The 26,420-nt window shown below is 47.9% G+C and overlaps 1 protein-coding gene and 1 long non-coding RNA gene across 3 annotated transcripts; one reads left to right on the top strand and one right to left on the bottom strand.

The window, feature by feature from the left end:
* The first annotated feature begins 1,240 nt into the window (after positions 1-1,240).
* On the top strand, positions 1,241-2,767 carry LOC118943849. The gene is made up of 2 exons (XR_005039154.1): positions 1,241-1,510; positions 1,570-2,767. It is a non-coding gene; the product is annotated as an uncharacterized LOC118943849 (long non-coding RNA).
* A 2,634-nt stretch (positions 2,768-5,401) lies between these two features.
* LOC118943888 (actin-related protein 2-A-like) lies at positions 5,402-25,082 on the bottom strand. Of its 2 annotated transcripts, XR_005039214.1 has the most exons (10): positions 24,925-25,082; positions 23,385-23,495; positions 18,918-19,133; positions 17,799-17,871; positions 16,852-16,988; positions 11,249-11,398; positions 9,310-9,455; positions 7,751-7,883; positions 6,854-7,332; positions 5,402-6,695 (listed from the first exon to the last, which is right to left on the bottom strand). XR_005039214.1 is itself a non-coding variant. In XM_036960595.1 (9 exons), exons 1-9 carry the CDS (start codon positions 24,970-24,972, stop codon positions 7,162-7,164), a joined length of 1,185 nt encoding a protein of 394 aa, XP_036816490.1. In that variant the 5' UTR covers positions 24,973-25,082; the 3' UTR covers positions 5,402-7,161. The 2 variants fall into 2 exon arrangements, 1 of the variants encoding a protein (XP_036816490.1); XM_036960595.1 differs by having other exon boundaries at positions 5,402-7,332.
* Positions 25,083-26,420: the final 1,338 nt, after the last annotated feature.

Here is a 26,420-nt window from a genome sequence, read left to right as displayed (position 1 = left end):
TGGGATGTGTTGTCAGTCTGTGTGTAATCTCCTTCCCATTACCCTTCCTCCCAAATGCCAAGCCTCTGGTGTACCATCGCGTCAAACTTCGTTAGCCAATGCAGGAAGTCTGGGGGTCGAGGTTCGTCTGCAAGTGGGACAATGTTTATCCACATAACTTTGAAAGGCACTTGACAAAAGTGATCTGCATCGAACGCGCCCAATGGAGATCGCTTTGGGACTAATAACCCTGGTCTCAAATTGAGCCAAAATCACTGTCCTGAAAACTATTCACACCGAGAGTAGCCTGTAGGGTTTTCTTCAGTTTCGTGCCTACTGAACAGTACCTGGACAAGAGAGAAGGGTCAACAGAGAGGAGAGTCGGGGGGACTGAGATCGGGGTCATATTCATTATGGCACATCATAGCAAAACAGAATACGAAAAACAAACGTTTCTTATTGGACAACTTCAGGCCGTTTTCGATCGGTTTTCTTCCATGCGATGCCAAATGAACACAACCCAGGAGTGTCAGTCTGTGTGTAATGTGTCAGGTGTGAGATCTGTATTTGAGACCAGAAGATACAGCCTTTTATTCTCTGGTAGTGTTAAAGGATTAGTTAACCAGGTTTACATTTCCTCAGGCTTGTTCAACATTACAGGCCGACTGATCTACACAGACCCTTGCATCATAAATATCTACCTCATTGTTCATTTGTAGAGGAGTCAAGTCACATTAGGGTTTTGACCCTCGAGAACACGGCCCTCCTCCTATTCAGTCCCTCTGCTCTGGGCTCAGTTCCTCCTCTCTTCTCTCCCTTTGGTCTTTTTCCCTAAGTGCTACTTTGTTTATGGATTAGAAATTGCTTCCTTCCTTCCTCCGGCAGCTCGCCCCCCTGGGGCCAGTGTGTGTGTGTTGTATTTACCACGGGGGTGACCTGTAAACCCATATATGATGGAAGTAATAATGCTCCCGTCTCTCTCCTGTCCCATTCTACTTTGGACACCATTTTGAGATCTCTGGATCCACCTCAAGTCGTAAGTGGTTTCTTTTTAATAATATAGATGATGCGCCTCACCCTCTTCTCTCGCTCTCCGTTGGAGAATGAACAGTATGATGTCCGATGTTTCCGTGGTCGGAGGAGATGGGAAGGTCACCGTCTGCTGTTAACCTTTCGGTCTGTTTTGTCCTTCAGAAGAAAGAGCCAGACAACAAGAACTTACTTATAAATCAATTGACTTTATTTAAAATCAGCAACGTCAGGCAGTTTACACTATGAACAATAAGAAAATAAAAAGACAGAAACATAAAATAAAAAGATGAAAGATCCAGATAACAACCACTGCTCTTGGCACCGGATAGAACATTATGAAAACAACTAATATTATACTAGGCTTGTGTGGGGGGGGGGGTAATCATGTTGTGATGGTGAGAGCCGGACTAGTGAACTTAAATACCAGCTTTTTACTTCGTCTCAGAGGACATGTTCCAGGCTGATTACGCTGTTTAACCTATCAGCTGACCACATCTAGGTCCAGTTAACCAGACAGATTAACCCTTCAGTGTCTGGATAGGTGCTGACCACATCTAGGTCCAGTTAACCAGACAGATTAACCCTTCAGTGTCTGGATAGGTGCTGACCACATCTAGGTCCAGTTAACCAGACAGATTAACCCTTCAGTGTCTGGATAGGTGCTGACCACATCTAGGTCCAGTTAACCAGACAGATTAACCCTTCAGTGGCTGGATAGGTGCTGACCACATCTAGGTCCAGTTAACCAGACAGATTAACCCTTCAGTGTCTGGATAGGTGCTGACCACATCTAGGTCCAGTTAACCAGACAGATTAACCCTTCAGTGTCTGGATAGGTGCTGACCACATCTAGGTCCAGCTAACCAGACAGATTAACCCTTCAGTGGCTGGATAGGTGCTGACCACATCTAGGTCCAGCTAACCAGACAGATTAACCCTTCAGTGTCTGGATAGGTGCTGACCACATCTAGGTCCAGTTAACCGGACAGATTAACCCTTCAGTGTCTGGATAGGTACTGACCACATCTAGGTCCAGTTAACCAGACAGATTAACCCTTCAGTGGCTGGATAGGTGCTGACCACATCTAGGTCCAGTTAACCAGACAGATTAAACCTTCAGTGTCTGGATAGGTGCTGACCACATCTAGGTCCAGTTAACCAGACAGATTAAACCTTCAGTGTCTGGATAGGTGCTGACCACATCTAGGTCCAGTTAACCAGACAGATTAACCCTTCAGTGTCTGGATAGGTGCTGACCACATCTAGGTCCAGTTAACCGGACAGATTAACCCTTCAGTGGCTGGATAGGTGCTGACCACATCTAGGTCCAGTTAACCGGACAGATTTAAGTCTGGTACCTGTTTCAAAATGTATTCCAATGAAAAATCTCCATGGAGAATGTTTAGTCCAGGACAAATCTGTGTCTGGGAAACAGATACCATAGGATGTAGCAATCTGATACCCGACGGTGAAGTCCATGACGTGGCATAGAACCATTGGTTGTGGTGTGCAGCTCGACTGGAACAGACCTAATCAGCACAACTTTCAGATTGAACCATGTTTTATATATCATGACCCTCACACAACCCCACTCCTGAACCCCCGACCTTTGAACCCCACTACCGTCACTCAGGTCAGGGGGTCATGTCCCTTATAATCATCTTCACCATCATCATCATCATCATCATCAATTCTTCATTAAAAACAAGGAGGAATTTTCATATGACATATGCTTCGTTTTAAAATGGTCGTTCACCACAAAAAAATACAATTATGTAAAAAAAAAATCTAAATTAAAAAGTAAGATAAAGAGGATCTGTATACATCCAACAGAAGAATCAAGACATCCCTCTCCCAAAAAGAGAAATTAATAAATCATGATATACAAAACATAACATCATATAAAAACATGATCGGTTCTCCACGAATACTAGGTTTGTCTGTATACTGGACTGGCCAATGCCTGTATACTGGACTGGCCAATGCCTGTATACTGGACTGGCCAATGCCTGTATACTGGACTGGCCAATGCCTGTATACTGGACTGGCCAATGCCTGTGTACTGGACTGGCCAATGCCTGTATACTGGACTGGCCAATGCCTGTATACTGGACTGGCCAATGCCTGTATACTGGACTGGCCAATGCCTGTATACTGGACTGGCCAATGCCTGTATACTGGACTGGCCAATGCCTGTATACTGGACTGGCCAATGCCTGTATACTGGACTGGCCAATGCCTGTATACTGGACTGGCCAATGCCTGTATACTGGACTGGCCAATGCCTGTATACTGGACTGGCCAATGCCTGTATACTGGACTGGCCAATGCCTGTGTACTGGACTGGCCAATGCCTGTATACTGGACTGGCCAATGCCTGTATACTGGACTGGCCAATGCCTGTATACTGGACTGGCCAATGCCTGTATACTGGACTGGCCAATGCCTGTATACTGGACTGGCCAATGCCTGTATACTGGACTGGCCAATGCCTGTATACTGGACTGGCCAATGCCTGTATACTGGACTGGCCAATGCCTGTGTACTGGACTGGCCAATGCCTGTATACTGGACTGGCCAATGCCTGTGTACTGGACTGGCCAATGCCTGTGTACTGGACTGGCCAATGCCTGTGTACTGGACTGGCCAATGCCTGTGTACTGGACTGGCCAATGCCTGTGTACTGGACTGGCCAATGCCTGTGTACTGGACTGGCCAATGCCTGTATACTGGACTGGCCAATGCCTGTGTACTGGACTGGCCAATGCCTGTGTACTGGACTGGCCAATGCCTGTGTACTGGACTGGCCAATGCCTGTGTACTGGACTGGCCAATGCCTGTGTACTGGACTGGCCAATGCCTGTGTACTGGACTGGCCAATGCCTGTGTACTGGACTGGCCAATGCCTGTATACTGGACTGGCCAATGCCTGTGTACTGGACTGGCCAATGCCTGTATACTGGACTGGCCAATGCCTGTATACTGGACTGGCCAATGCCTGTGTACTGGACTGGCCAATGCCTGTGTACTGGACTGGCCAATGCCTGTGTACTGGACTGGCCAATGCCTGTATACTGGACTGGCCAATGCCTGTGTACTGGACTGGCCAATGCCTGTATACTAGACTGGCCAATGCCTGTGTACTGGACTGGCCAATGCCTGTATACTGGACTGGCCAATGCCTGTATACTGGACTGGCCAATGCCTGTATACTGGACTGGCCAATGCCTGTATACTGGACTGGCCAATGCCTGTATACTGGACTGGCCAATGCCTGTGTACTGGACTGGCCAATGCCTGTATACTGGACTGGCCAATGCCTGTATACTGGACTGGCCAATGTCTGTATACTGGACTGGCCAATGCCTGTATACTGGACTGGCCAATGCCTGTGTACTGGACTGGCCAATGCCTGTATACTGGACTGGCCAATGCCTGTATACTGGACTGGCCAATGCCTGTTTACTGGACTGGCCAATGCCTGTATACTGGACTGGCCAATGCCTGTATACTGGACTGGCCAATGTCTGTATACTGGACTGGCCAATGCCTGTATACTGGACTGGCCAATGCCTGTATACTGGACTGGCCAATGCCTGTATACTGGACTGGCCAATGCCTGTATACTGGACTGGCCAATGCCTGTATACTGGACTGGCCAATGCCTGTATACTGGACTGGCCAATGCCTGTATACTGGACTGGCCAATGCCTGTATACTGGACTGGCCAATGCCTGTATACTGGACTGGCCAATGCCTGTATACTGGACTGGCCAATGCCTGTATACTGGACTGGCCAATGCCTGTATACTGGACTGGCCAATGCCTGTATACTGGACTGGCCAATGCCTGTATACTGGACTGGCCAATGCCTGTATACTGGACTGGCCAATGCCTGTATACTGGACTGGCCAATGCCTGTATACTGGACTGGCCAATGCCTGTATACTGGACTGGCCAATGCCTGTATACTGGACTGGCCAATGCCTGTATACTGGACTGGCCAATGCCTGTATACTGGACTGGCCAATGCCTGTTTGAGATACATCCTGATTATGACGTCCTAGAAAACTTATGGTAGGTTGCCTCTAAATAACCACAGATTTAGGATCAGTCAACCCTAACCGTACCCTGACCTTAAAGGACCAGTGCAGTCAAAAAAAGTGATTTACTCGTTGTTGTTTTTTTATATATAATCTATTTCCATACTATGAGGATGGAATAATACTGTGGAAATGTTAAAATGATGATGATGCCCTTTTAGTGTAAGAGCTGTTTGAAAAGACTGCCTGAAACTTCAGCCTGTTTTGGTGTCCACAAGTTCATCTGAAAAAAAAGTCTTAATTGCCCAAAATCTCACACTATCCCTTTAACCATTTGGGAAATGAGATACCATCTGACCCTGCATCAGCAAATAGGGACAGCTTCTAGCGACTCCTTTATGATACCATCTAACCCTGCATCAGCGATTAGGGACAGCTTCTAGCGACTCCTTATGATACCATCTGACCCTGCATCAGCGAATAGGGACAGCTTCTAGCTACTCCTTTATGATACCATCTGACCCTGCATCAGCGAATAGGGACAGCGTCTAGCTACTCCTTTATGATACCATCTGACCCTGCATCAGCGATTAGGGACAGCTTCTAGCGACTCCTTTATGATACCATCTGACCCTGCATCAGCGATTAGGGACAGCTTCTAGCTACTCCTTTATGATACCATCTGACCCTGCATCAGCGATTAGGGACAGCTTCTAGCTACTCCTTTATGATACCATCTGACCCTGCATCAGCTATTAGGGACAGCTTCTAGCGAGTCCTTTATGAGACCATCTGACCCTGCATCAGCGATTAGGGATAGCTTCTAGCGACTCCTTTATGATACCATCTGACCCTGCATCAGCGATTAGGGACAGCTTCTAGCGACTCCTTTATGATACCATCTGACCCTGCATCAGCGAATAGGGACAGCGTCTAGCGACTCCTTTATGATACCATCTGACCCTGCATCAGCGATTAGGGACAGCTTCTAGCGACTCCTTTATGATACCATCTGACCCTGCATCAGCGATTAGGGACAGCTTCTAGCTACTCCTTTATGAAGAGGACAGGGAAGTTTGAAGTGATTGATAAGGAGAGGTTTAACTGATCTAGGGGTGGGTCTCAATAGTCTAACGTTGTTCTCCTCGTCTCCTCGTCTGCATTAAGGTTGGGGACCATTCTGTTTTCACTTTCTTAAAAAAAAAATAGAATTCTAAACTGAAATTGACCTCAACCCTGATCTGCACTAGTCAGGGTAAAAAATAGCACAGTGAGGAAATAGACTCCTTGACTCACTTTCCACCATATTGCTTTCCCCGTGTTGTGAAAATGTGAATTTCTATCTTCAGGAGACTTGATATTCACCGTGAACTCTACTACCAAAATTCCTACCAACCCTGTGCTAAACTATACTAGACCATCAGACGACAGGAGGAGAGGCGGGCTGGAGGAGTGGTGTCCTGAACTCTACTACCAACCCTGAGCTAAACTATACTAGACCATCAGACGACAGGAGGAGAGGAGGAGGGCTGGAGGAGTGGTGTCCTGAACTCTACTACCAACCCTGAGCTAAACTATACTAGACCATCAGACGACAGGAGGAGGGCTGGAGGAGTGGTGTCCTGAACTCTACTACCAACCCTGAGCTAAACTATACTAGACCATCAGACGACAGGAGGAGAGGCGGGCTGGAGGAGTGGTGTCCTGAACTCTACTACCAACCCTGAGCTAAACTATACTAGACCATCAGACGACAGGAGGAGGGCTGGAGGAGTGGTGTCCTGAACTCTACTACCAACCCTGAGCTAAACTATACTAGACCATCAGACAACAGGAGGAGAGGAGGAGGGCGTCATCCCTCCCTACGGTGATGCCGTGATTCTGTTGTTTAGAAGAGGAAGAAGGATAAATAGATATCTAGTCTGCCATGGGGGAGGAAACCGTGTGTGTGTGTGTTTTAGACATACACCATTCTAGGTGCTTCTCTATGATGACCCTTCAGTGTTTGGGTGAATATATGGATATTTATATGTGTGTGTGTGTGTGTGTGTGTGTGTGTGTGTGGTGTGTGTGTGTGTATATGTGGTCATTAACATTGCGGAGGTCTTTATCTGACAGTGACTCCCAGTTTCTCCAGCACCCTGACACCTTTCTCCTGGTACTCCTCCCTGGTCAGCCAGAAGTTATCTTTGTCCTTCATGATGTCCGCCAGCACGGCCCCGCCCAGGAACACCATGTGCTTACGCCGCGGAGGGTCCTCGATGCGGATCTTAAATTTCTACAGAGGGAGACAATTCAGCATTATGTCCGAGGGGAGGAGTTTGGGGAGGAGTTTGGCACAGGATGGATGAATCTTGGCCTCATCATATAACGCCTAGTAATTCAGGATGCAAGGTGATTTGTAGAGCAGCGACTATATGTTCTACTTCTGTTGTGTACTATGAGCTGACTACTTAAGAGATGTTTCTTCTGTCTCCACCTAGTGGGTTAACTACAACACTGCACCACGTTGAGGAAGTGGGCACTGTCCCAATACTTTTCAACATACATCCTTCCTCCCACCCTTCAGGTCCATTAGGGACCGGTTGGACCTTTAGACAGGTCATCATTGCAAATAACAATCTGTTATTGACTTAAATTTACGAATAGAGAGTTAAATAAAAATAAAAAATATATTTTAAAAGAGTTGTTCTCACCGAGAGTTTGTCCACGTCGCCTTTCAGCACGCGTTCCAGGTAGAGCTGTTTGAGCTCCCTCTCTAGTCGAGATGGAAGACCTGGATACATGGTGGACCCACCTGACAACACTATGTGTTTATAGAACTCAGACCTGAGAGAGAGGTGAGAGATGGGGGGGGGGGGGGGGGGGGGGCAGAGAGAGAGAGGTGAGAGAGGGGGGAGGCAGAGAGAGAGGTGAGAGAGGGGGGAGGCAGAGAGAGAGAGGTGAGAGAGGGGGGAGGAAGAGAGAGGGGGGGCAGAGAGGGGGGAGGCAGAGAGAGAGAGGGGAGATTAAAACAGGTGTCGATAAAAAAAGTAGTGTGTGTGTGTATTGTCGGTCTGTGTCTGTGTGTGTATTGTCGGTCTGTGTGTGTACTGTCGGTCTGTGTGTGTACTGTCGGTCTGTGTGTGTACTGTCGGTCTGTGTGTGTACTGTCGGTCTGTGTGTACTGTCGGTCTGTGTGTACTGTCGGTCTGTGTGTGTACTGTCGGTCTGTGTGTGTACTGTCGGTCTGTGTGTGTATTGTGTGTCTGTGTGTGTATTGTCGGTCTGTGTGTGTGTGTATTGTCGGTCTGTGTCTGTGTGTGTATTGTCGGTCTGTGTCTGTGTGTGTATTGTCGGTCTGTGTCTGTGTGTGTATTGTCGGTCTGTGTCTGTGTGTGTATTGTCGGTCTGTGTGTATTGTCGGTCTGTGTCTGTGTGTGTACTGGCGGTCTGTGTGTGTACTGGCGGTCTGTGTGTGTACTGGCGGTCTGTGTGTGTACTGTCGGTCTGTGTGTGTACTGTCGGTCTGTGTGTGTGTATTGTCGGTCTGTGTCTGTGTGTGTATTGTCGGTCTGTGTGTATTGTCGGTCTGTGTCTGTGTGTGTATTGTCGGTCTGTGTGTGTACTGGCGGTCTGTGTGTGTACTGGCGGTCTGTGTGTGTATTGTCGGTCTGTGTGTGTACTGTCGGTCTTGTGTGTGTACTGTCGGTCTGTGTGTGTACTGTCGGTCTGTGTGTGTACTGTCGGTCTGTGTGTGTATTGTCGGTCTGTGTGTGTACTGTCGGTCTGTGTGTGTACTGTCGGTCTGTGTGTATGAGTGTCTGTGTGTGTACTGTCGGTCTGTGTGTGTATTGTCGGTCTGTGTGTATGAGTGTCTGTGTGTGTACTGGCGGTCTGTGTGTGTACTGGCGGTCTGTGTGTGTATTGTCGGTCTGTGTGTGTACTGTCGGTCTTGTGTGTGTACTGTCGGTCTGTGTGTGTACTGTCGGTCTGTGTGTGTACTGTCGGTCTGTGTGTGTACTGTCGGTCTGTGTGAGTATTGTCGGTCTGTGTGTGTACTGTCGGTCTGTGTGAGTATTGTCGGTCTGTGTGAGTATTGTCGGTCTGTGTGTGTACTGTCGGTCTGTGTGTGTACTGTCGGTCTGTGTCTGTACTGTCGGTCTGTGTCTGTACTGTCGGTCTGTGTCTGTACTGTCGGTCTGTGTCTGTACTGTCGGTCTGTGTGTGTACTGTCGGTCTGTGTGTGTACTGTCGGTCTGTGTGTGTTAGTTACCTGGTGTCGATGTCTGCTGCATGGATAGTGTTGAAGAGCAGCTCTGCCACCCCGACTCCCTCTACGTTGATGAGATGGGGCTGGAACAAAGCCTCTGGAGCCTCGAAACGCTCCCCTCCCACCTTGATCACCCTGCCGTCTGGGAGCTGGAGGGGGGGAGGGAGGGAAGGGGGAGGGAGGGAGGGAAGGGGGAGGGAGGGAGGGAAGGGGGAGCGAGGGAGGAGGGAGGGAGATTGAAAGTCAGAGGGTGGTGTGTGTATGTTGTTCAGGCTTATCAGGCTTACGTGTGGTGAATGTGTAGTAGTGTCTTGTTGATGATCACGTGTGGTGGTGAGTGTGTGTGTGTGTGTGTGTGCGCATTTACTGTAAAACGTGTTCATCTGTATTTTATGCGTTGTGTGTGTCTTTGTAGCTTGCGTGCGTGTGTGTGCGTGTGTAAAGGCTCTATTCAGCTCAGGCCGTGGGAGGAAGTTGAGAGCTGCCCAGCCACCGCCGCCCTGTGGCCACAAAGGATATGATGTCACGCCCCCACAGACACACTACCCACCTTGTCTCTCACACACACACTACACACACACACTCTTAAGATGTGTGTGTTTTATAATGAGTTCCCTTCTTATGAAAGAAAAGCAATATCATGGAGGAATATTCCACCCACTCTCTGGAAGCTGCTCAGCACTTCCTGGTTCCTCTGAAGCTCCACCGACATTAACATATAGAGACCAATCCAGTTCTGTTACTTATCAGCTGCTCAGAGTCGTGTGGTGGTATATTCTGTTACTCATCAGCTGCTCAGAATCGTGTGGTGGTATATTCTGTTACTCATCAGCTGCTCAGAGTCGTGTGGTGGTATATTCTGTTACTCATCAGCTGCTCAGAGTCGTGTGGTGGTATATTCTGTTACTCATCAGCTGCTCAGAGTCGTGTGGTGGTATATTCTGTTACTCATCAGCTGCTCAGAGTCGTGTGGTGTGGTGGTATATTATGTTACTCATCAGCTGCTCAGAGTCGTGTGGTGTGGGGGTATATTCTGTGGGGGTATATTCTGTTACTCATCAGCTGCTCAGAGTCGTGTGGTGTGGTGGTATATTATGTTACTCATCAGCTGCTCAGAGTCGTGTGGTGTGGGGGTATATTCTGTGGGGGTATATTCTGTGGGGGTCATTGGGGGGGGTTCTATGCACCATAAATGTTATTTTAGACTGAAGCTCCAGACAACAACAAAACAGCTGCAAAAACGCTATTGATACTGGCCTGTTATTTAGGGTCCAAAAGTTCTGAATTGGTCACTAGGGGTCTATTTACACTGACCGTGCAGGACTCAACCAGCACAGAGGTTAGTTACTGACCTGGTACGACTCACCTGGTACGACTCACCTGGTAGGACAGTGGTACTGACCTGGTAGAACTGACCCAGTAGGACTGACCCGGTAGGACTGTGGTACTGACCTGGTACGACTCACCTGGTAGGACAGTGGTACTGACCTGGTAGAACTGACCCAGTAGGACTGACCCGGTAGGACTGTGGTACTGACCTGGTACGACTCACCTGGTAGGACAGTGGTACTGACCCGGTAGGACTGACCCGGTGGGACTGACCCGGCCGGACAGTGGTACTGACCTGGTAGGACTGACCCAGTAGGACAATGGTACTGACCCGGTAGGACTGACCCGGTAGCACAGTGGTACTGACCTGGTAGAACTGACCCAGTAGGACAGTGGTACTGACCCGGTAGGACAGTGGTACTGACCCGGTAGGACTGACCCCGTAGGACTGACCCGGTAGGACAGTGGTACTGACCCGGTAGGACTGACCCGGTAGGACTGACCGAGTAGGACAGTGGTACTGACCTGGTAGGACTCGACCAGCACGGTGGTCTCCAGAGCCAGTTTCTGCTCCTGTTCGATGTTGTAACCCACGTAGCACAGTGGTACTGACCTGGTAGGACTCGACCAGCACGGTGGTCTCCAGAGCCAGTTTCTGCTCCTGTTCGATGTTGTAACCCACGTAGCACAGCTTCTCCTTCATCATTCGCACCGTCTCAAAGTCCGCCGAGTGGTTGAACGCATAGCCCCTCAGCAACAACAGCTGGAGATCAGAGACGTAGAGAGGTGTTTCCACCAAGCTTATTAGGGAAAGGGGGATACCTAGTCAGTGGTACAACTGACATGTGTCTTCCACATTAAACCCAACCCCGCTGAATCACCCTTAACATCCACGTCTTCAGAACCCGGGGAACAGTGGGTTAAACTGCCTTGCTCAGTGGCAGAATGACAGATTTTTACCTTGTCAACTCGGTTACTGGCCCAACACTCTAACCACTAGGCTACCTGCTGGTTACTGGCCCAACGATCTAACCACTAGGCTACCTGCTGGTTACTGGCCCAACACTCTAACCACTAGGCTACCTGCTGGTTACTGGCCCAACACTCTAACCACGAGACTACCTGCTGGTTACTGGCCCAACACTCTAACCACTAGGCTACCTGCTGGTTACTGGCCCAACACTCTAACCACTAGGCTACCTGCTGGTTACTGGCCCAACACTCTAACCACTAGGCTATCTGCTGGTTACTGGCCCAACACTCTAACCACTAGGCTACCTGCTGGTTACTGGCCCAACACTCTAACCACTAGGCTACCTGCTGGTTACTGGCCCAACGCTCTAACCACTAGGCTACCTGCTGGTTACTGGCCCAACACTCTAACCACTAGGCTACCTGCTGGTTACTGGCCCAACGCTCTAACCACTAGGCTACCTGCTGGTTACTGGCCCAACACTCTAACCACTAGACTACCTGCTGGTTACTGGCCCAACGCTCTAACCACTAGGCTACCTGCTGGTTACTGGCCCAACACTCTAACCACTAGGCTACCTGCTGGTTACTGGCCCAACGCTCTAACCACTAGACTACCTGCTGGTTACTGGCCCAACACTCTAACCACTAGACTACCTGCTGGTTACTGGCCCAACACTCTAACCACTAGGCTACCTGCTGGTTACTGGCCCAACGCTCTAACCACTAGGCTACCTGCTGGTTACTGGCCCAACGCTCTAACCACTAGGCTACCTGCTGGTTACTGGCCCAACACTCTAACCACTAGGCTACCTGCTGGTTACTGGCCCAACTCTCTAACCACTAGACTACCTGCTGGTTACTGGCCCAACACTCTAACCACTAGGCTACCTGCTGGTTACTGGCCCAACACTCTAACCACTAGGCTACCTGCTGGTTACTGGCCCAACGCTCTAACCACTAGGCTACCTGCTGGTTACTGGCCCAACTCTCTAACCACTAGGCTACCTGCTGGTTACTGGCCCAACTCTCTAACCACTAGGCTACCTGCTGGTTACTGGCCCAACTCTCTAACCACTAGGCTACCTGCTGGTTACTGGCCCAACACTCTAACCACTAGGCTACCTGCTGGTTACTGGCCCAACTCTCTAACCACTAGACTACCTGCTGGTTACTGGCCCAACTCTCTAACCATTAGGCTACCTGCTGGTTACTGGCCCAACACTCTAACCACTAGGCTACCTGCTGGTTACTGGCCCAACACTCTAACCACTAGGCTACCTGCTGGTTACTGGCCCAACTCTCTAACCACTAGGCTACCTGCTGGTTACTGGCCCAACACTCTAACCACTAGGCTACCTGCTGGTTACTGGCCCAACACTCTAACCACTAGGCTACCTGCTGGTTACTGGCCCAACACTCTAACCACTAGGCTACCTGCTGGTTACTGGCCCAACGCTCTAACCACTAGACTACCTGCTGGTTACTGGCCCAACACTCTAACCACTAGACTACCTGCTGGTTACTGGCCCAACACTCTAACCACTAGGCTACCTGCTGGTTACTGGCCCAACGATCTAACCACTAGGCTACCTGCTGGTTACTGGCCCAACACTCTAACCACTAGGCTACCTGCTGGTTACTGGCCCAACTCTCTAACCACTAGACTACCTGCTGGTTACTGGCCCAACACTCTAACCACTAGGCTACCTGCTGGTTACTGGCCCAACACTCTAACCACTAGGCTACCTGCTGGTTACTGGCCCAACGCTCTAACCACTAGGCTACCTGCTGGTTACTGGCCCAACTCTCTAACCACTAGGCTACCTGCTGGTTACTGGCCCAACTCTCTAACCACTAGGCTACCTGCTGGTTACTGGCCCAACTCTCTAACCACTAGGCTACCTGCTGGTTACTGGCCCAACACTCTAACCACTAGGCTACCTGCTGGTTACTGGCCCAACTCTCTAACCACTAGACTACCTGCTGGTTACTGGCCCAACTCTCTAACCATTAGGCTACCTGCTGGTTACTGGCCCAACACTCTAACCACTAGGCTACCTGCTGGTTACTGGCCCAACACTCTAACCACTAGGCTACCTGCTGGTTACTGGCCCAACACTCTAACCACTAGGCTACCTGCTGGTTACTGGCCCAACTCTCTAACCACTAGGCTACCTGCTGGTTACTGGCCCAACACTCTAACCACTAGGCTACCTGCTGGTTACTGGCCCAACACTCTAACCACTAGGCTACCTGCTGGTTACTGGCCCAACACTCTAACCACTAGGCTACCTGCTGGTTACTGGCCCAACGCTCTAACCACTAGGCTACCTGCTGGTTACTGGCCCAACTCTCTAACCACTAGGCTACCTGCTGGTTACTGGCCCAACACTCTAACCACTAGGCTACCTGCTGGTTACTGGTCCAACACTAACCACTAGGCTACCTGCTGGTTACTGGCCCAACTCTCTAACCACTAGGCTACCTGCTGGTTACTGGCCCAACTCTCTAACCACTAGGCTACCTGCTGGTTACTGGCCCAATACTCTAACCACTAGGCTACCTGCTGGTTACTGGCCCAATACTCTAACCACTAGGCTACCTGCTGGTTACTGGCCCAACACTCTAACCACTAGGCTACCTGCTGGTTACTGGCCCAATACTCTAACCACTAGGCTACCTGCTGGTTACTGGCCCAACTCTCTAACCACTAGACTACCTGCTGGTTACTGGCCCAATACTCTAACCACTAGGCTACCTGCTGGTTACTGGCCCAACTCTCTAACCACTAGGCTACCTGCTGGTTACTGGCCCAATACTCTAACCACTAGGCTACCTGCTGGTTACTGGCCCAACTCTCTAACCACTAGGCTACCTGCTGGTTACTGGCCCAATACTCTAACCACTAGGCTACCTGCTGGTTACTGGCCCAACACTCTAACCACTAGGCTACCTGCTGGTTACTGGTCCAACACTCTAACCACTAGGCTACCTGCTGGTTACTGGCCCAACGCTCTAACCACTAGGCTACCTGCTGGTTACTGGCCCAACTCTCTAACCACTAGGTTACCTGCTGGTTACTGGCCCAACACTAACCACTAGCCTACCTGCTGGTTACTGGCCCAACACTCTAACCACTAGGCTACCTGCTAGTTACTGGCCCAACACTCTAACCACTAGGCTACCTGCTGGTTACTGGCCCAACACTCTAACCACTAGGCTACCTGCTGGTTACTGGCCCAACACTCTAACCACTAGGCTACCTGCTGGTTACTGGCCCAACGCTCTAACCACTAGACTACCTGCTGGTTACTGGCCCAACACTCTAACCACTAGACTACCTGCTGGTTACTGGCCCAACACTCTAACCACTAGGCTACCTGCTGGTTACTGGCCCAACGATCTAACCACTAGGCTACCTGCTGGTTACTGGCCCAACTCTCTAACCACTAGGCTACCTGCTGGTTACTGGCCCAATACTCTAACCACTAGGCTACCTGCTGGTTACTGGCCCAATACTCTAACCACTAGGCTACCTGCTGGTTACTGGCCCAACACTCTAACCACTAGGCTACCTGCTGGTTACTGGCCCAATACTCTAACCACTAGGCTACCTGCTGGTTACTGGCCCAACTCTCTAACCACTAGACTACCTGCTGGTTACTGGCCCAATACTCTAACCACTAGGCTACCTGCTGGTTACTGGCCCAACTCTCTAACCACTAGGCTACCTGCTGGTTACTGGCCCAATACTCTAACCACTAGGCTACCTGCTGGTTACTGGCCCAACTCTCTAACCACTAGGCTACCTGCTGGTTACTGGCCCAATACTCTAACCACTAGGCTACCTGCTGGTTACTGGCCCAACACTCTAACCACTAGGCTACCTGCTGGTTACTGGTCCAACACTCTAACCACTAGGCTACCTGCTGGTTACTGGCCCAACGCTCTAACCACTAGGCTACCTGCTGGTTACTGGCCCAACTCTCTAACCACTAGGTTACCTGCACTGGGACAGTGAATGAGGACCGTAGCTGGAGTACAACTACAGACCAAAAGCTGCATGTTCCAGTCGCATCGGGGACAACCATCACCCAATTATCCTAACCTGACGCGTTTCCTAACCTGACGCGTTTCCCCACCTGACGCGTTTCCTAACCTGACGCGTCTCCTAACCTGCCACGTTCCATTCTCCTAACCTGACGTGTTTCCCCACCTGCCGCGTCTCCTAACCTGCCGCGTTCCATTCTCCTAACCTGCCGCGTTCCATTATCCTAACCTGCCGCGTCTCCTAACCTGCCGCGTCTCCTAACCTGCCGCGTCTCCTAACCTGCCGCGTTCCATTCTCCTAACCTGCCGCGTCTCCTAACCTGCCGCGTCTCCTAACCTGCCGCGTTCCATTCTCCTAACCTGCCGCGTCTCCTCACCTGCCGCGTCTCCTAACCTGCCGCGTCTCCTAACCTGCCGCGTCTCCTAACCTGCCGCGTCTCATTCTCCTAACCTGCCGCGTCTAACCTGCCGCGTCTCCTAACCTGCCGCGTCTCCTAACCTGCCGCGTCTCCTAACCTGCCGCGTCTCCTAACCTGCCGCGTCTCCTAACCTGCCGCGTTCCATTCTCCTCACCTGCCGCGTCTCCTAACCTGCCGCGTTCCATTCTCCTAACCTGCCGCGTCTCCTAACCTGCCGCGTTCCATTCTCCTAACCTGCCGCGTCTCCTAACCTGCCGCGTCTCCTAACCTGCCGCGTTCCATTCTCCTAACCTGCCGCGTCTCCTAACCTGACGCGTTCCATTCTCCTAACCTGCCGCGTCTCCTAACCTGCCGCGTCTCCTAACCTGCCGCGTTCCATTCTCCTAACCTGCCGCGTCTCCTAACCTGCCGCGTCTCCTAACCTGCCGCGTTCCATTCTCCTAACCTGCCGCGTTCCATTCTCCTAACCTGCCGCGTCTCCTAACCTGCCGCGTTCCATTCTCCTAACCTGCCGCGTCTCCTAACCTGCCGCGTTCCATTCTCCTAACCTGCCGCGTTCCATTCTCCTAACCTGCCGCGTCTCCTAACCTGCCGCGTCTCCTAACCTGCCGCGTCTCCTAACCTGCCGCGTCTCCTAACCTGCCGCGTCTCCTAACCTGCCGCGTTTCCTTCTCTTCTTTCCATAGTTGTACTCCATTTAACCAAAACAGTGAATGAGGGGGCAATCAATGTGTATGAGATCCAGGGGTCAGAGGTGAGGGGTCAGAGGTACCTTAATGAGGTAGCGGGTTATGTCCCTCCCAGCGATGTCCAGGCGTCGTGTCAGATGGGGCAAGCTGAAGCCCTCGTACACCGGACAGATGTGTGTCACACCGTCCCCAGAGTCCACCACAACACCTGTCAGCAGGCCTGAGGGCAGAAACACACAGAGAGGTCAGACACGCACACAGAGAAATCAGACACGCACACAGAGAAATCAGACACGCACACAGACAGTGGTCTCACACACACAGGTCACAAAGACAGGTCACACAGACAGAGGTCACACACACACACACACACAGAGGTCAGACACACACACACACACACACAGAGGTCAGACACACACACACACACACACACAGAGGTCAGACACACACACACACACACACACAGAGGTCAGACACACACACAGAGGTCAGACACACACACAGAGGTCAGACACACACACAGAGGTCAGACACACACACAGAGGTCAGACACACACACAGAGGTCAGACACACACACAGAGGTCAGACACACACACAGAGGTCAGACACACACACAGAGGTCAGACACACACACAGAGGTCAGACACACACACAGAGGTCAGACACACACACACAGAGGTCAGACACACACACACAGAGGTCAGACACACACACACAGAGGTCAGACACACACACACAGAGGTCAGACACACACACACAGAGGTCAGACACACACACACAGAGGTCAGACACACACACAGAGGTCAGACACACACACACAGAGGTCAGACACACACACACAAAGGTCAGACACACACACACACACACACACACACACACACAGAGGTTAGACACACAGAGTAACATAATTAACACCCCTCCGATACGTTTCACAAGCCCTCTGAATGGGAGGGAGTAAGCTGTGTTGAGTTGGGGCTTAAAGTGAACCAGAGAGAGTTGAAGAGGCTGTGTGTTCCTCTAGTCTAGTACCTTGGGCGTAGAGCGTCAGCACAGCCTGGATAGCAATGTAGACCCCTGAGAACTGATACGTCTCAAACATCACCTACCAGAGACAGAGAGACAACTTTAAAAGACTGCCGTCAAATACAGTCTTACAGCTGGACTGCTTCTGTAATGATGAAAATGTGTAACACACTGTTAATGCTGAACCCACTGACCCTCACACAGCTTTAGAGTTCTGTTAATGCTGAACCCACTGACCCTCACACAGCTTTTAGAGCTCTGTTAATGCTGAACCCACTGACCCTCACACAGCTTTATAGAGCTCTGTTAATGCTGAACCCACTGACCCTCACACAGCTTTATAGAGCTCTGTTAATGCTGAACCCACTGACCCTCACACAGCTTTATAGAGCTCTGTTAATGCTGAACCCACTGACCCTCACACAGCTTTAGAGCTCTGTTAATGCTAAACCCACTGACCCTCACACAGCTTTAGAACTCTGTTAATGATGAACCCACTGACCCTCACACAGCTTTAGAGCTCTGTTAATGATGAACCCACTGACCCTCACACAGCTTTAGAGCTCTGTTAATGCTGATCCTCACACAGCTTTAGAGCTCTGTTAATGATGAACCCACTGACCCTCACACAGCTTTAGAGCTCTGTTAATGCTGATCCTCACACAGCTTTAGAGCTCTGTTAATGATGAACCCACTGACCCTCACACAGCTTTAGAGCTCTGTTAATGATGAACCCACTGATCCTCACACAGCTTTAGAGCTCTGTTAATGATGAACCCAATGACCCTCACATAGCTTTAGACCTCTGTTAATGCTGAACCCACTGACCCTCACACAGCTTTAGACCTCTGTTAATGCTGAACCCACTGACCCTCACACAGCTTTATAGAGCTCTGTTAATGCTGAACCCACTGACCCTCACACAGCTTTATAGAGCTCTGTTAATGCTGAACCCACTGACCCTCACACAGCTTTAGACCTCTGTTAATGCTGAACCCACTGAACCTCACACAGATGTTCCTACATTAGTTCTCATACGGTAATGAGGTCAGAGTGGTAGCTAGCTGTTGCTATGCACTTGGAGTCAACTTGCTACACACCCCCCACCCCCTCCGACATACACACCTCGATGATCTTCTCTCGGTTCTTGGTGGGGTTCATGGGCGGCTCGGTGAGCAGGATCTTGCAGTTCCTGGAGTCGATGTTGAGCTTCTCAGGCCCGAAGGTGTAGTCCCACAGGTGCTTCATGTCGTCCCAGTTCCTGACGATGCCGTTCTCCATGGGGTAGTTGACCTCTAGCATGGAGCGCAGCTCGCTGGCCTCGTCGCCCACCATCAGGTCCTATAGACGTTGAGGGGTTTAAGGTTCAGATAGACACCCCTGGGTCGTGTTCATTAGCACACGACGTGACAAAGCATTTTGCAACAGTAAACAGAAACAAGCGTTTTTTTTCTTATTGGAAAAGTTGGTGTTGTTCTCCGTGGGATAGTTTGGGTTCGATCGGTGGAGGGCCTCATGAATACGGCCCTGGAGAAATCAGACCGTTAGCTTAGCTGTACCGTCACCTTTCACCAGCAGTAACAGAGGGGCATGTAAACACTGCCTCCATGACGGCTCCACGACGGCCTAGAGACACAGTAATGGGATATACACATACGCAGCAGCGCTCAAAAAAAAAAAAGAGGCAAGTCACATCCGTCAGCAATTACCCAGCATGCATTCTTTAAAAAACAGCATGTTTCCATGCATTCACTCTTAAAACCTGTTCCCTTTCTGACCAGAGCACAGGGCTACAATCCTAAACTTGAGAAACATGCAAGTAACTTACTTACTTTATTTTATGAAAATAAAACCTAACATAACTCAAACGGAAAGCATTTGCATTTCTGCGCAGTCCAGACACCATCGACGTCAATGAGAAGTTTGCCTGACAATCTGTGCATGCAGGTCAAGTTCAGATTCAGTCTCATTTGAGCAAGGCTCAGTCAGAGTTACATGCAAACCAGGCATTGGGAATCACTACATGATTGGTTAGCCAAGTGTTAGTCACACAGTACAACGTTTCCTAGTTCACTGGCACACACTGAGCCTGATGGTCATCAGCGCAGAAAACTGTTGCCCACGGAAGCTACTTGACACGTTTAGAAACCGTAGCCTGGTCCCAGATCTGTTTGTTTTGGTTTGACTTGTGCCAACTGCTATGGTCAATGGTTGGGACAAACAGATCTAGGACCAGGTTAAAGAAACAGTTGATACAGTGTGTGTTTTGGCACTGAAGGAGCCCCCGTCTGGCAGTGCCATGTGTTTTCAATGAAGACCTGCTGCTTCCATCCTGTCTGTTCTGCCAATCAACAGCCATGTACACACACCATCACACACACACCACCACACACACACACACACCACCATCACACACCACCATCACACACACACACCACCATCACACACCACCATCACACACACACCATCACACACACACCATCACACACACCATGTACACGCACCACCACACACACACACCATCACACACACACACCATGTACACGCACCATCACACACACCATGTACACGCACCACCACACACACACACCATCACACACACACCATGTACACGCACCATCACACACACCACCATCACACACACCATGTACACGCACCATCACACACACACACACCACCATCACACACACACACACACACCATCACACACACACACACCATCACACACACCACCACACACACACCATCACACACGCACCATCACACACGCACACACACACCATCACACACACACACCATGTACACACACACACACCATGTACACACACCATGTCCACACACACCATCATCAGACACACACACCATCATCACACACACACACCATCATCACACACACACACACACACCCACCATCATCACACAAACACACCATCATCACACAAACACACCATCATCACACAAACACACCATCACAACTTTCAATTCATTATCTGAAAGCTGATTGACATTTGCTGCACTATTATTGTTGTTAATAAGTTCAACTTGTCTTCCTAAACCATATCTGAAGACAGTTTAAAATCTCCCTCTACTGTTGTATTAAAGGTACAGGTGGGGGAGCATAAAACACAATATGACAAGGCCCCCAGCCAAAAGTGCACGAGTAGTCGCCCGATAGTCATCTCATTGTCCCTCGTTTGTTTGCATGTTCGTCCACCACTTGTAGGTCTTCCACCACTGATGTCACTCAACCCTGATCATCATCTTCTCTCTCTGCATCAACGACTACCTGTCCACTCCAAACATCTTGGAGAGAGCACCGAGGTTTCTAATCTTGGTGAAGGCACCAGGGTTAGATGCACAAGATGCACAACTGTAGTGTTTTGTGTTTTAATCAACTTAAAACGACGACAAAAGACAGTTATGCTCATCATCATTGAGTAGGGATATCATCATTGATTAGGGATATCATCATTGATTAGGGATATCATCATTGATTAGGGATATCATCATTGATTAGGGATATCATCATTGAGTAGGGATATCATCATTGATTAGGGATATCATCATTGATTAGGGATATCATCATTGATTAGGGATATCATCATTGATTAGGGATATCATCATTGATTAGGGATATCATCATTGATTAGGGATATCATCATTGATTAGGGATATCAACATTGATTAGGGATATCATCATTGATTAGGGATATCATCATTGATTAGGGATATCATCATTGATTAGGGATATCAACATTGATTAGGGATATCATCATTGATTAGGGATATCATCATTGATTAGGGATATCATCATTGATTAGGGATATCAACATTGATTAGGGATATCAACATTGATTAGGGATATCAACATTGATTAGGGATATCAACATTGATTAGGGATATCATCATTGATTAGGGATATCATCATTGATTAGGGATATCATCATTGATTAGGGATATCATCATTGATTAGGGATATCAACATTGATTAGGGATATCAACATTGATTAGGGATATCATCATGAGCTAGCACCAGCAGTGTGATCTGTACATGAGCTAGCACCAGCCGGGACAGTCTCCCTCTAGCGCGAGTGAAGGGAGTTGGGAACAGCTGAATGTATGGGTCTTAGAAGTTGTTCACATACAGAACCTTTATGTCCCAACTCACAATCTAATATGCTTCCCCAAAATAACATTTTTTTGTTGTGGGAGAACATTTATATTCATTGCTGATTTGAAATGATTTATACTTTTACTTTTGATACTATATTTTAGCAATAACATTTATTTTTAATAGTTAAGTATATTTATTTCCTCAAGTAGTATTTTACTAGGTGACTTGAGCCATTGTCTATTAAAGGTATGTTTACTTTTACTCAAGTATGACCATTTAGAACTTTTTCCACCACTGCATGTGCATATAGGCACATTCATTTCTTAAATTTTAAATGAAAGTATGATCACTTATCTGAGAAGGTACCAAAAAAACGTCTGAACAATCGGTTACCTGAGGGTTGACTCAACACCGAGGTTTTTTTCTTCAGTTTTGAAATTGGCCACTAGGGGAACACAACTCTAACTGAATAATGAAACATCTGATTGGCTAAGAATACAAACTGTTATGGATATAACAACCAGATTAATTGGCTGAAACATAAAACAGCGGGAAAAGTTGATTATAAAGCTAGTTTTTTATTATACATTTGAATCCAAAGCTGGAAGTGGGCTTAATGGGTACGTGGGCTTAATGGGTATGTGGGATTAATGGGTATGTGGGCTTAATGGGTATGTGGGATTAATGGGTACGTGGGATTAATGGGCACGTGGGCTTAATGGGCACGTGGGCTTAATGGGCACGTGGGCTTAATGGGCACGTGGGCTTAATGGGCACGTGGGCTTAATGGGCACGTGGGCTTAATGGGTACGTGGGCTTAATGGGAACGCTGACCCTATATAGGGAACCGGATGTCATTTCAGACACAGGCCATGTAGCATTCAAGTTCCTTCTGCTAAACTAACTTGAGATGAAAAACAGGAACAAAACAGTGAAATGAGTGGACTCTTAAAAATCGCTAGATTTCTGTCTGCCTAGTCATTAGGAATCCATTTTTCTCCACAGAAGTACTTCAAATGTTATAATTAGCCAAATATTTAGCCAAATAAAACACCAATTAGAGACAAATTAAATATAGAAAACAACAAATAAAAGGCACTCCAAATGTAGTAGCTATGTAGTAAAAAACACAGCATCACTCTCTCTCTCCCCGTCAGGCAACCAGGGAGGACATGGGCCTGCACACGCCAGCCAGGAATTCACACCACTTACCATCTTCTGAATACTCTACTTCATCATGTGATGACAGGTGAAGGATTTGGAGCATAAAGTAGAGAGTCAGCCAGTAAAACAAAGAGAGAGGAAGGGATGTCATTTTAAAAATAGGTGTTACTAGACTCAGGGAGTCAGTATGACAGACATAGATGAGATTAAGCCTAGTCCATGCTTCTTGGTCCAGGAATAGGGTTGTTGTGTCGGGGTAACTTTTGAACCAACGTTGGAGTGTTGCACAGGAGAGGGGAGCTTCGTAGTATTACCTTAATCTCAATGTTGCCCACTTTGGCTGTGGAGCGAATGATTGGCCTGCCCACCAAGGCAGGGAAGATGTGCTCGGGGAAGTTGGAGCCTGCATAGCCACACTTCACAAACTGAGAGAGAGACAGAGAGAGAGAGAGATTTATATATTTTCTTTAGTTAAAATATTTTACTAGGCAAGTCAGTTAAGAACAAATTCTTATATACAATGTCGGCCTACCAAAAGGCCTCCTGGGGATTAAAAATAAAGATACAGAGAGCGAGAAAGAGATAATATATTCAAATATATATATATATTAACACTGTATATTGCCCTGGCAATACTGGTCTGTTCCTTCCATGTGAATAAATATTGTTTGTATTGGACTGGTTTGAATTAAAAGACAGGAGGAAGAGAGAGTGAGCACGGGTGGAGAGGATGTGGAGAGATGAGGCAAATGTGGAAGACATGGGCTTTATTTGAACTCCCCAAAGCAAAATAGCCTAGTTATTATGCCTAATCTCAGTTACCCAGAAGTAACGAGAGATTAAGTTAAGGCAAAATTATAGTCCACACTTCTTTGGGCATCAGAAAGCAATTACTGATAATATTTGTGACCTTCGCTTCAGTAGACTTGAGTAAGGGTCACAAGCTCTAGCCTAGCAGTGAATGTGTGTGGTGTGTGTATCTTAGAATCCTAGCTGTGGTTAAGAAACTAGTCTCACTTCCGCTTGACTCATTTCTTCAGCCCTTCACAGTGAGCACTTTTTAGCTGCATACACACTATGCCAGCGTCGCTTCAAATCGCTGAGAGTCAGAAGTACAATCCAAAAACAACCACTAAGACCCCTTTGGTGTGTCCAGATTTGAAGGATCCGAGTACTGTAAGCTATTTTTACTACCTATGTCCTAAATGACGGAGGGACCTCAGAATCCCTAGAAACAGTTGTCAGGAGCACAGCCCCGATGCTGTTTCCCAGATAAAACTATTTTATAGCGTTCCATAAAAAAATATTGGAAATCTTACCGGATATTGCCAGCTAGCTATTAACACACAGGCATGGGTTATGGTTAACGTGAACTAGCTTAACTAATTATGTCGTTATAACCTGAGGCATAAGGACCAGTATAAACAAATGTGAATTTACTAAACATTCAAAACATGTCGACATCAACATTGAGTGAAAATGTAGTTAATTGGCTAACGCTGGTTAGCTGACCTAACTAGACTAGCTTACCAGCTAACTAACTAACACGAAAGCTGGGTCAAACGATTTAATAGGTTTGAGCTAACAGGCCGATTTAATTTTTGCACCGTGAAATTGATTGTTATTGAATGTATTGGGAGATGACAACATAGCTAGCCAGCGGTAGATAATTGTAAAAACGGACAGACATTCCTGCCTAGCGTTACCCACCGACTTAACTAGCTAACGTTAGGGCGCTAGCAACACATCATCCACTTCCTGCTTCAGATAAAAATGTTCTCCTGCCATTCTGCCTTGGAAAAATACAGCATTAATAGAACTCGGTCATATGCAGCTTTCCATTCATAAACTTACCCCGGTTCCATTGTCACAAACCACCACTTTCCTTCCCTGGCTATCCATTTTGCAAAACCCAGGAGCCAGCAAACCTCCCCAGCTCAACTTTCTTCAGCAAGCCGGAAGTCACCACCCAGACTGTCTTGGCATCTTCCGGGGGGGGGGTTCGAATACCTTTCGATGGCATTCATCCTTCTTTCCTTCCTAGAAATGTCACAGAACAAAATAAGTATAAAATCCAGGGGCCAAGTAGGCTACTGTGGCTATTTGATCGTAATGTAGACCTACCAGAGTGGCCTACCATAAAACAACAATGAAGAAAATACATCCCATAACACTTGAATAGCTATTTTATCGTACAGCCGACAGCAGCAGCCAATGTGTTGAGTTCAATGCCTACATTCCATGAGACTTTTGGGGGGGGGGGAAATGCAGGGCTTGACCTTCAGACAAGGTGACTGAAAATGTTGTGTTGTTTAAGGCAAGAAACCACTTTATAAAATAAAATGCATTATTATTCCAATACCAATATTGAACGAATCAGACAAATAAAAGCTACCCTCTGCCCATTCAAGCCTGTCTCAAAATACAACACTGCCCCTTTAAGACAAAAAAAGCTCTTTACTTGACTTGCTTTTCAGAGATATCTAGAAATGTACATGTTTTGTGCTCTTTTAGGAAACAATCACCCCCTTATTGTTGACTAATTATGATCTATAACTGGGCTAATAAGTCACTAACAATCACTCTCCTATTGTTGACTACTAATGATCTATAACTGGGTTAATAACTCACTAACAATCACTCCCCTATTGTTGACTACTAATGATCTATAACTGGGCTAATAACTCACTAACAATCACTCCCCTATTGTTGACTACTAATGATCTATAACTGGGCTAATAACTCACTAACTAGCAAAGGATATGAACAAAATGTGCACAAGTGACTACATGCAGTTCTTTCTTTGATCTCAAAACAAGCGCATCTACTCTGGACCACAGCTGTAAACACAGTCCAGTTCAGAGGAAATAGCACAGATCCATATATGACAATAGTCTGTTTGCATATAGACCTACTGCAGATGTGATTGGCTATGCCACATTGGTCTGTGTAGATTAAGGCTCTGTCATGTGCATGTACTTTGATTAGAGGGAACATTGGTGCCAATGCACAATCCTAAACAGTAACATAAACATTGATCTCTGACATAGACCCTACAATTATTACTTTAAAAAAATACCATCCAATGTACTGTACAGGTGGGCTTGAGACATTTTATTTATTTTTTAAAATGTATTTCCCCTTTATTTAACCAGGTAGGCTAGTTGAGAACACCTTTATTTAACCAGGTAGGCCAGTTGAGAACACCTTTATTTAACCAGGTAGGCCAGTTGAGAACACCTTTATTTAACCAGGTAGGCCAGTTGAGAACAAGTACTCATTTACAACTGCGACCTGGCCAAGATAAAGCAAAGCAGTGCGACAAAAACAACAACACAGAGTTACACATG

The sequence above is a fragment of the Oncorhynchus mykiss genome, chromosome 23 (genome assembly GCF_013265735.2).
Source record: "Oncorhynchus mykiss isolate Arlee chromosome 23, USDA_OmykA_1.1, whole genome shotgun sequence".
Lineage (NCBI taxonomy): Eukaryota > Metazoa > Chordata > Actinopteri > Salmoniformes > Salmonidae > Oncorhynchus > Oncorhynchus mykiss.
This window is presented reverse-complemented; position numbering and strand designations above follow the sequence as displayed.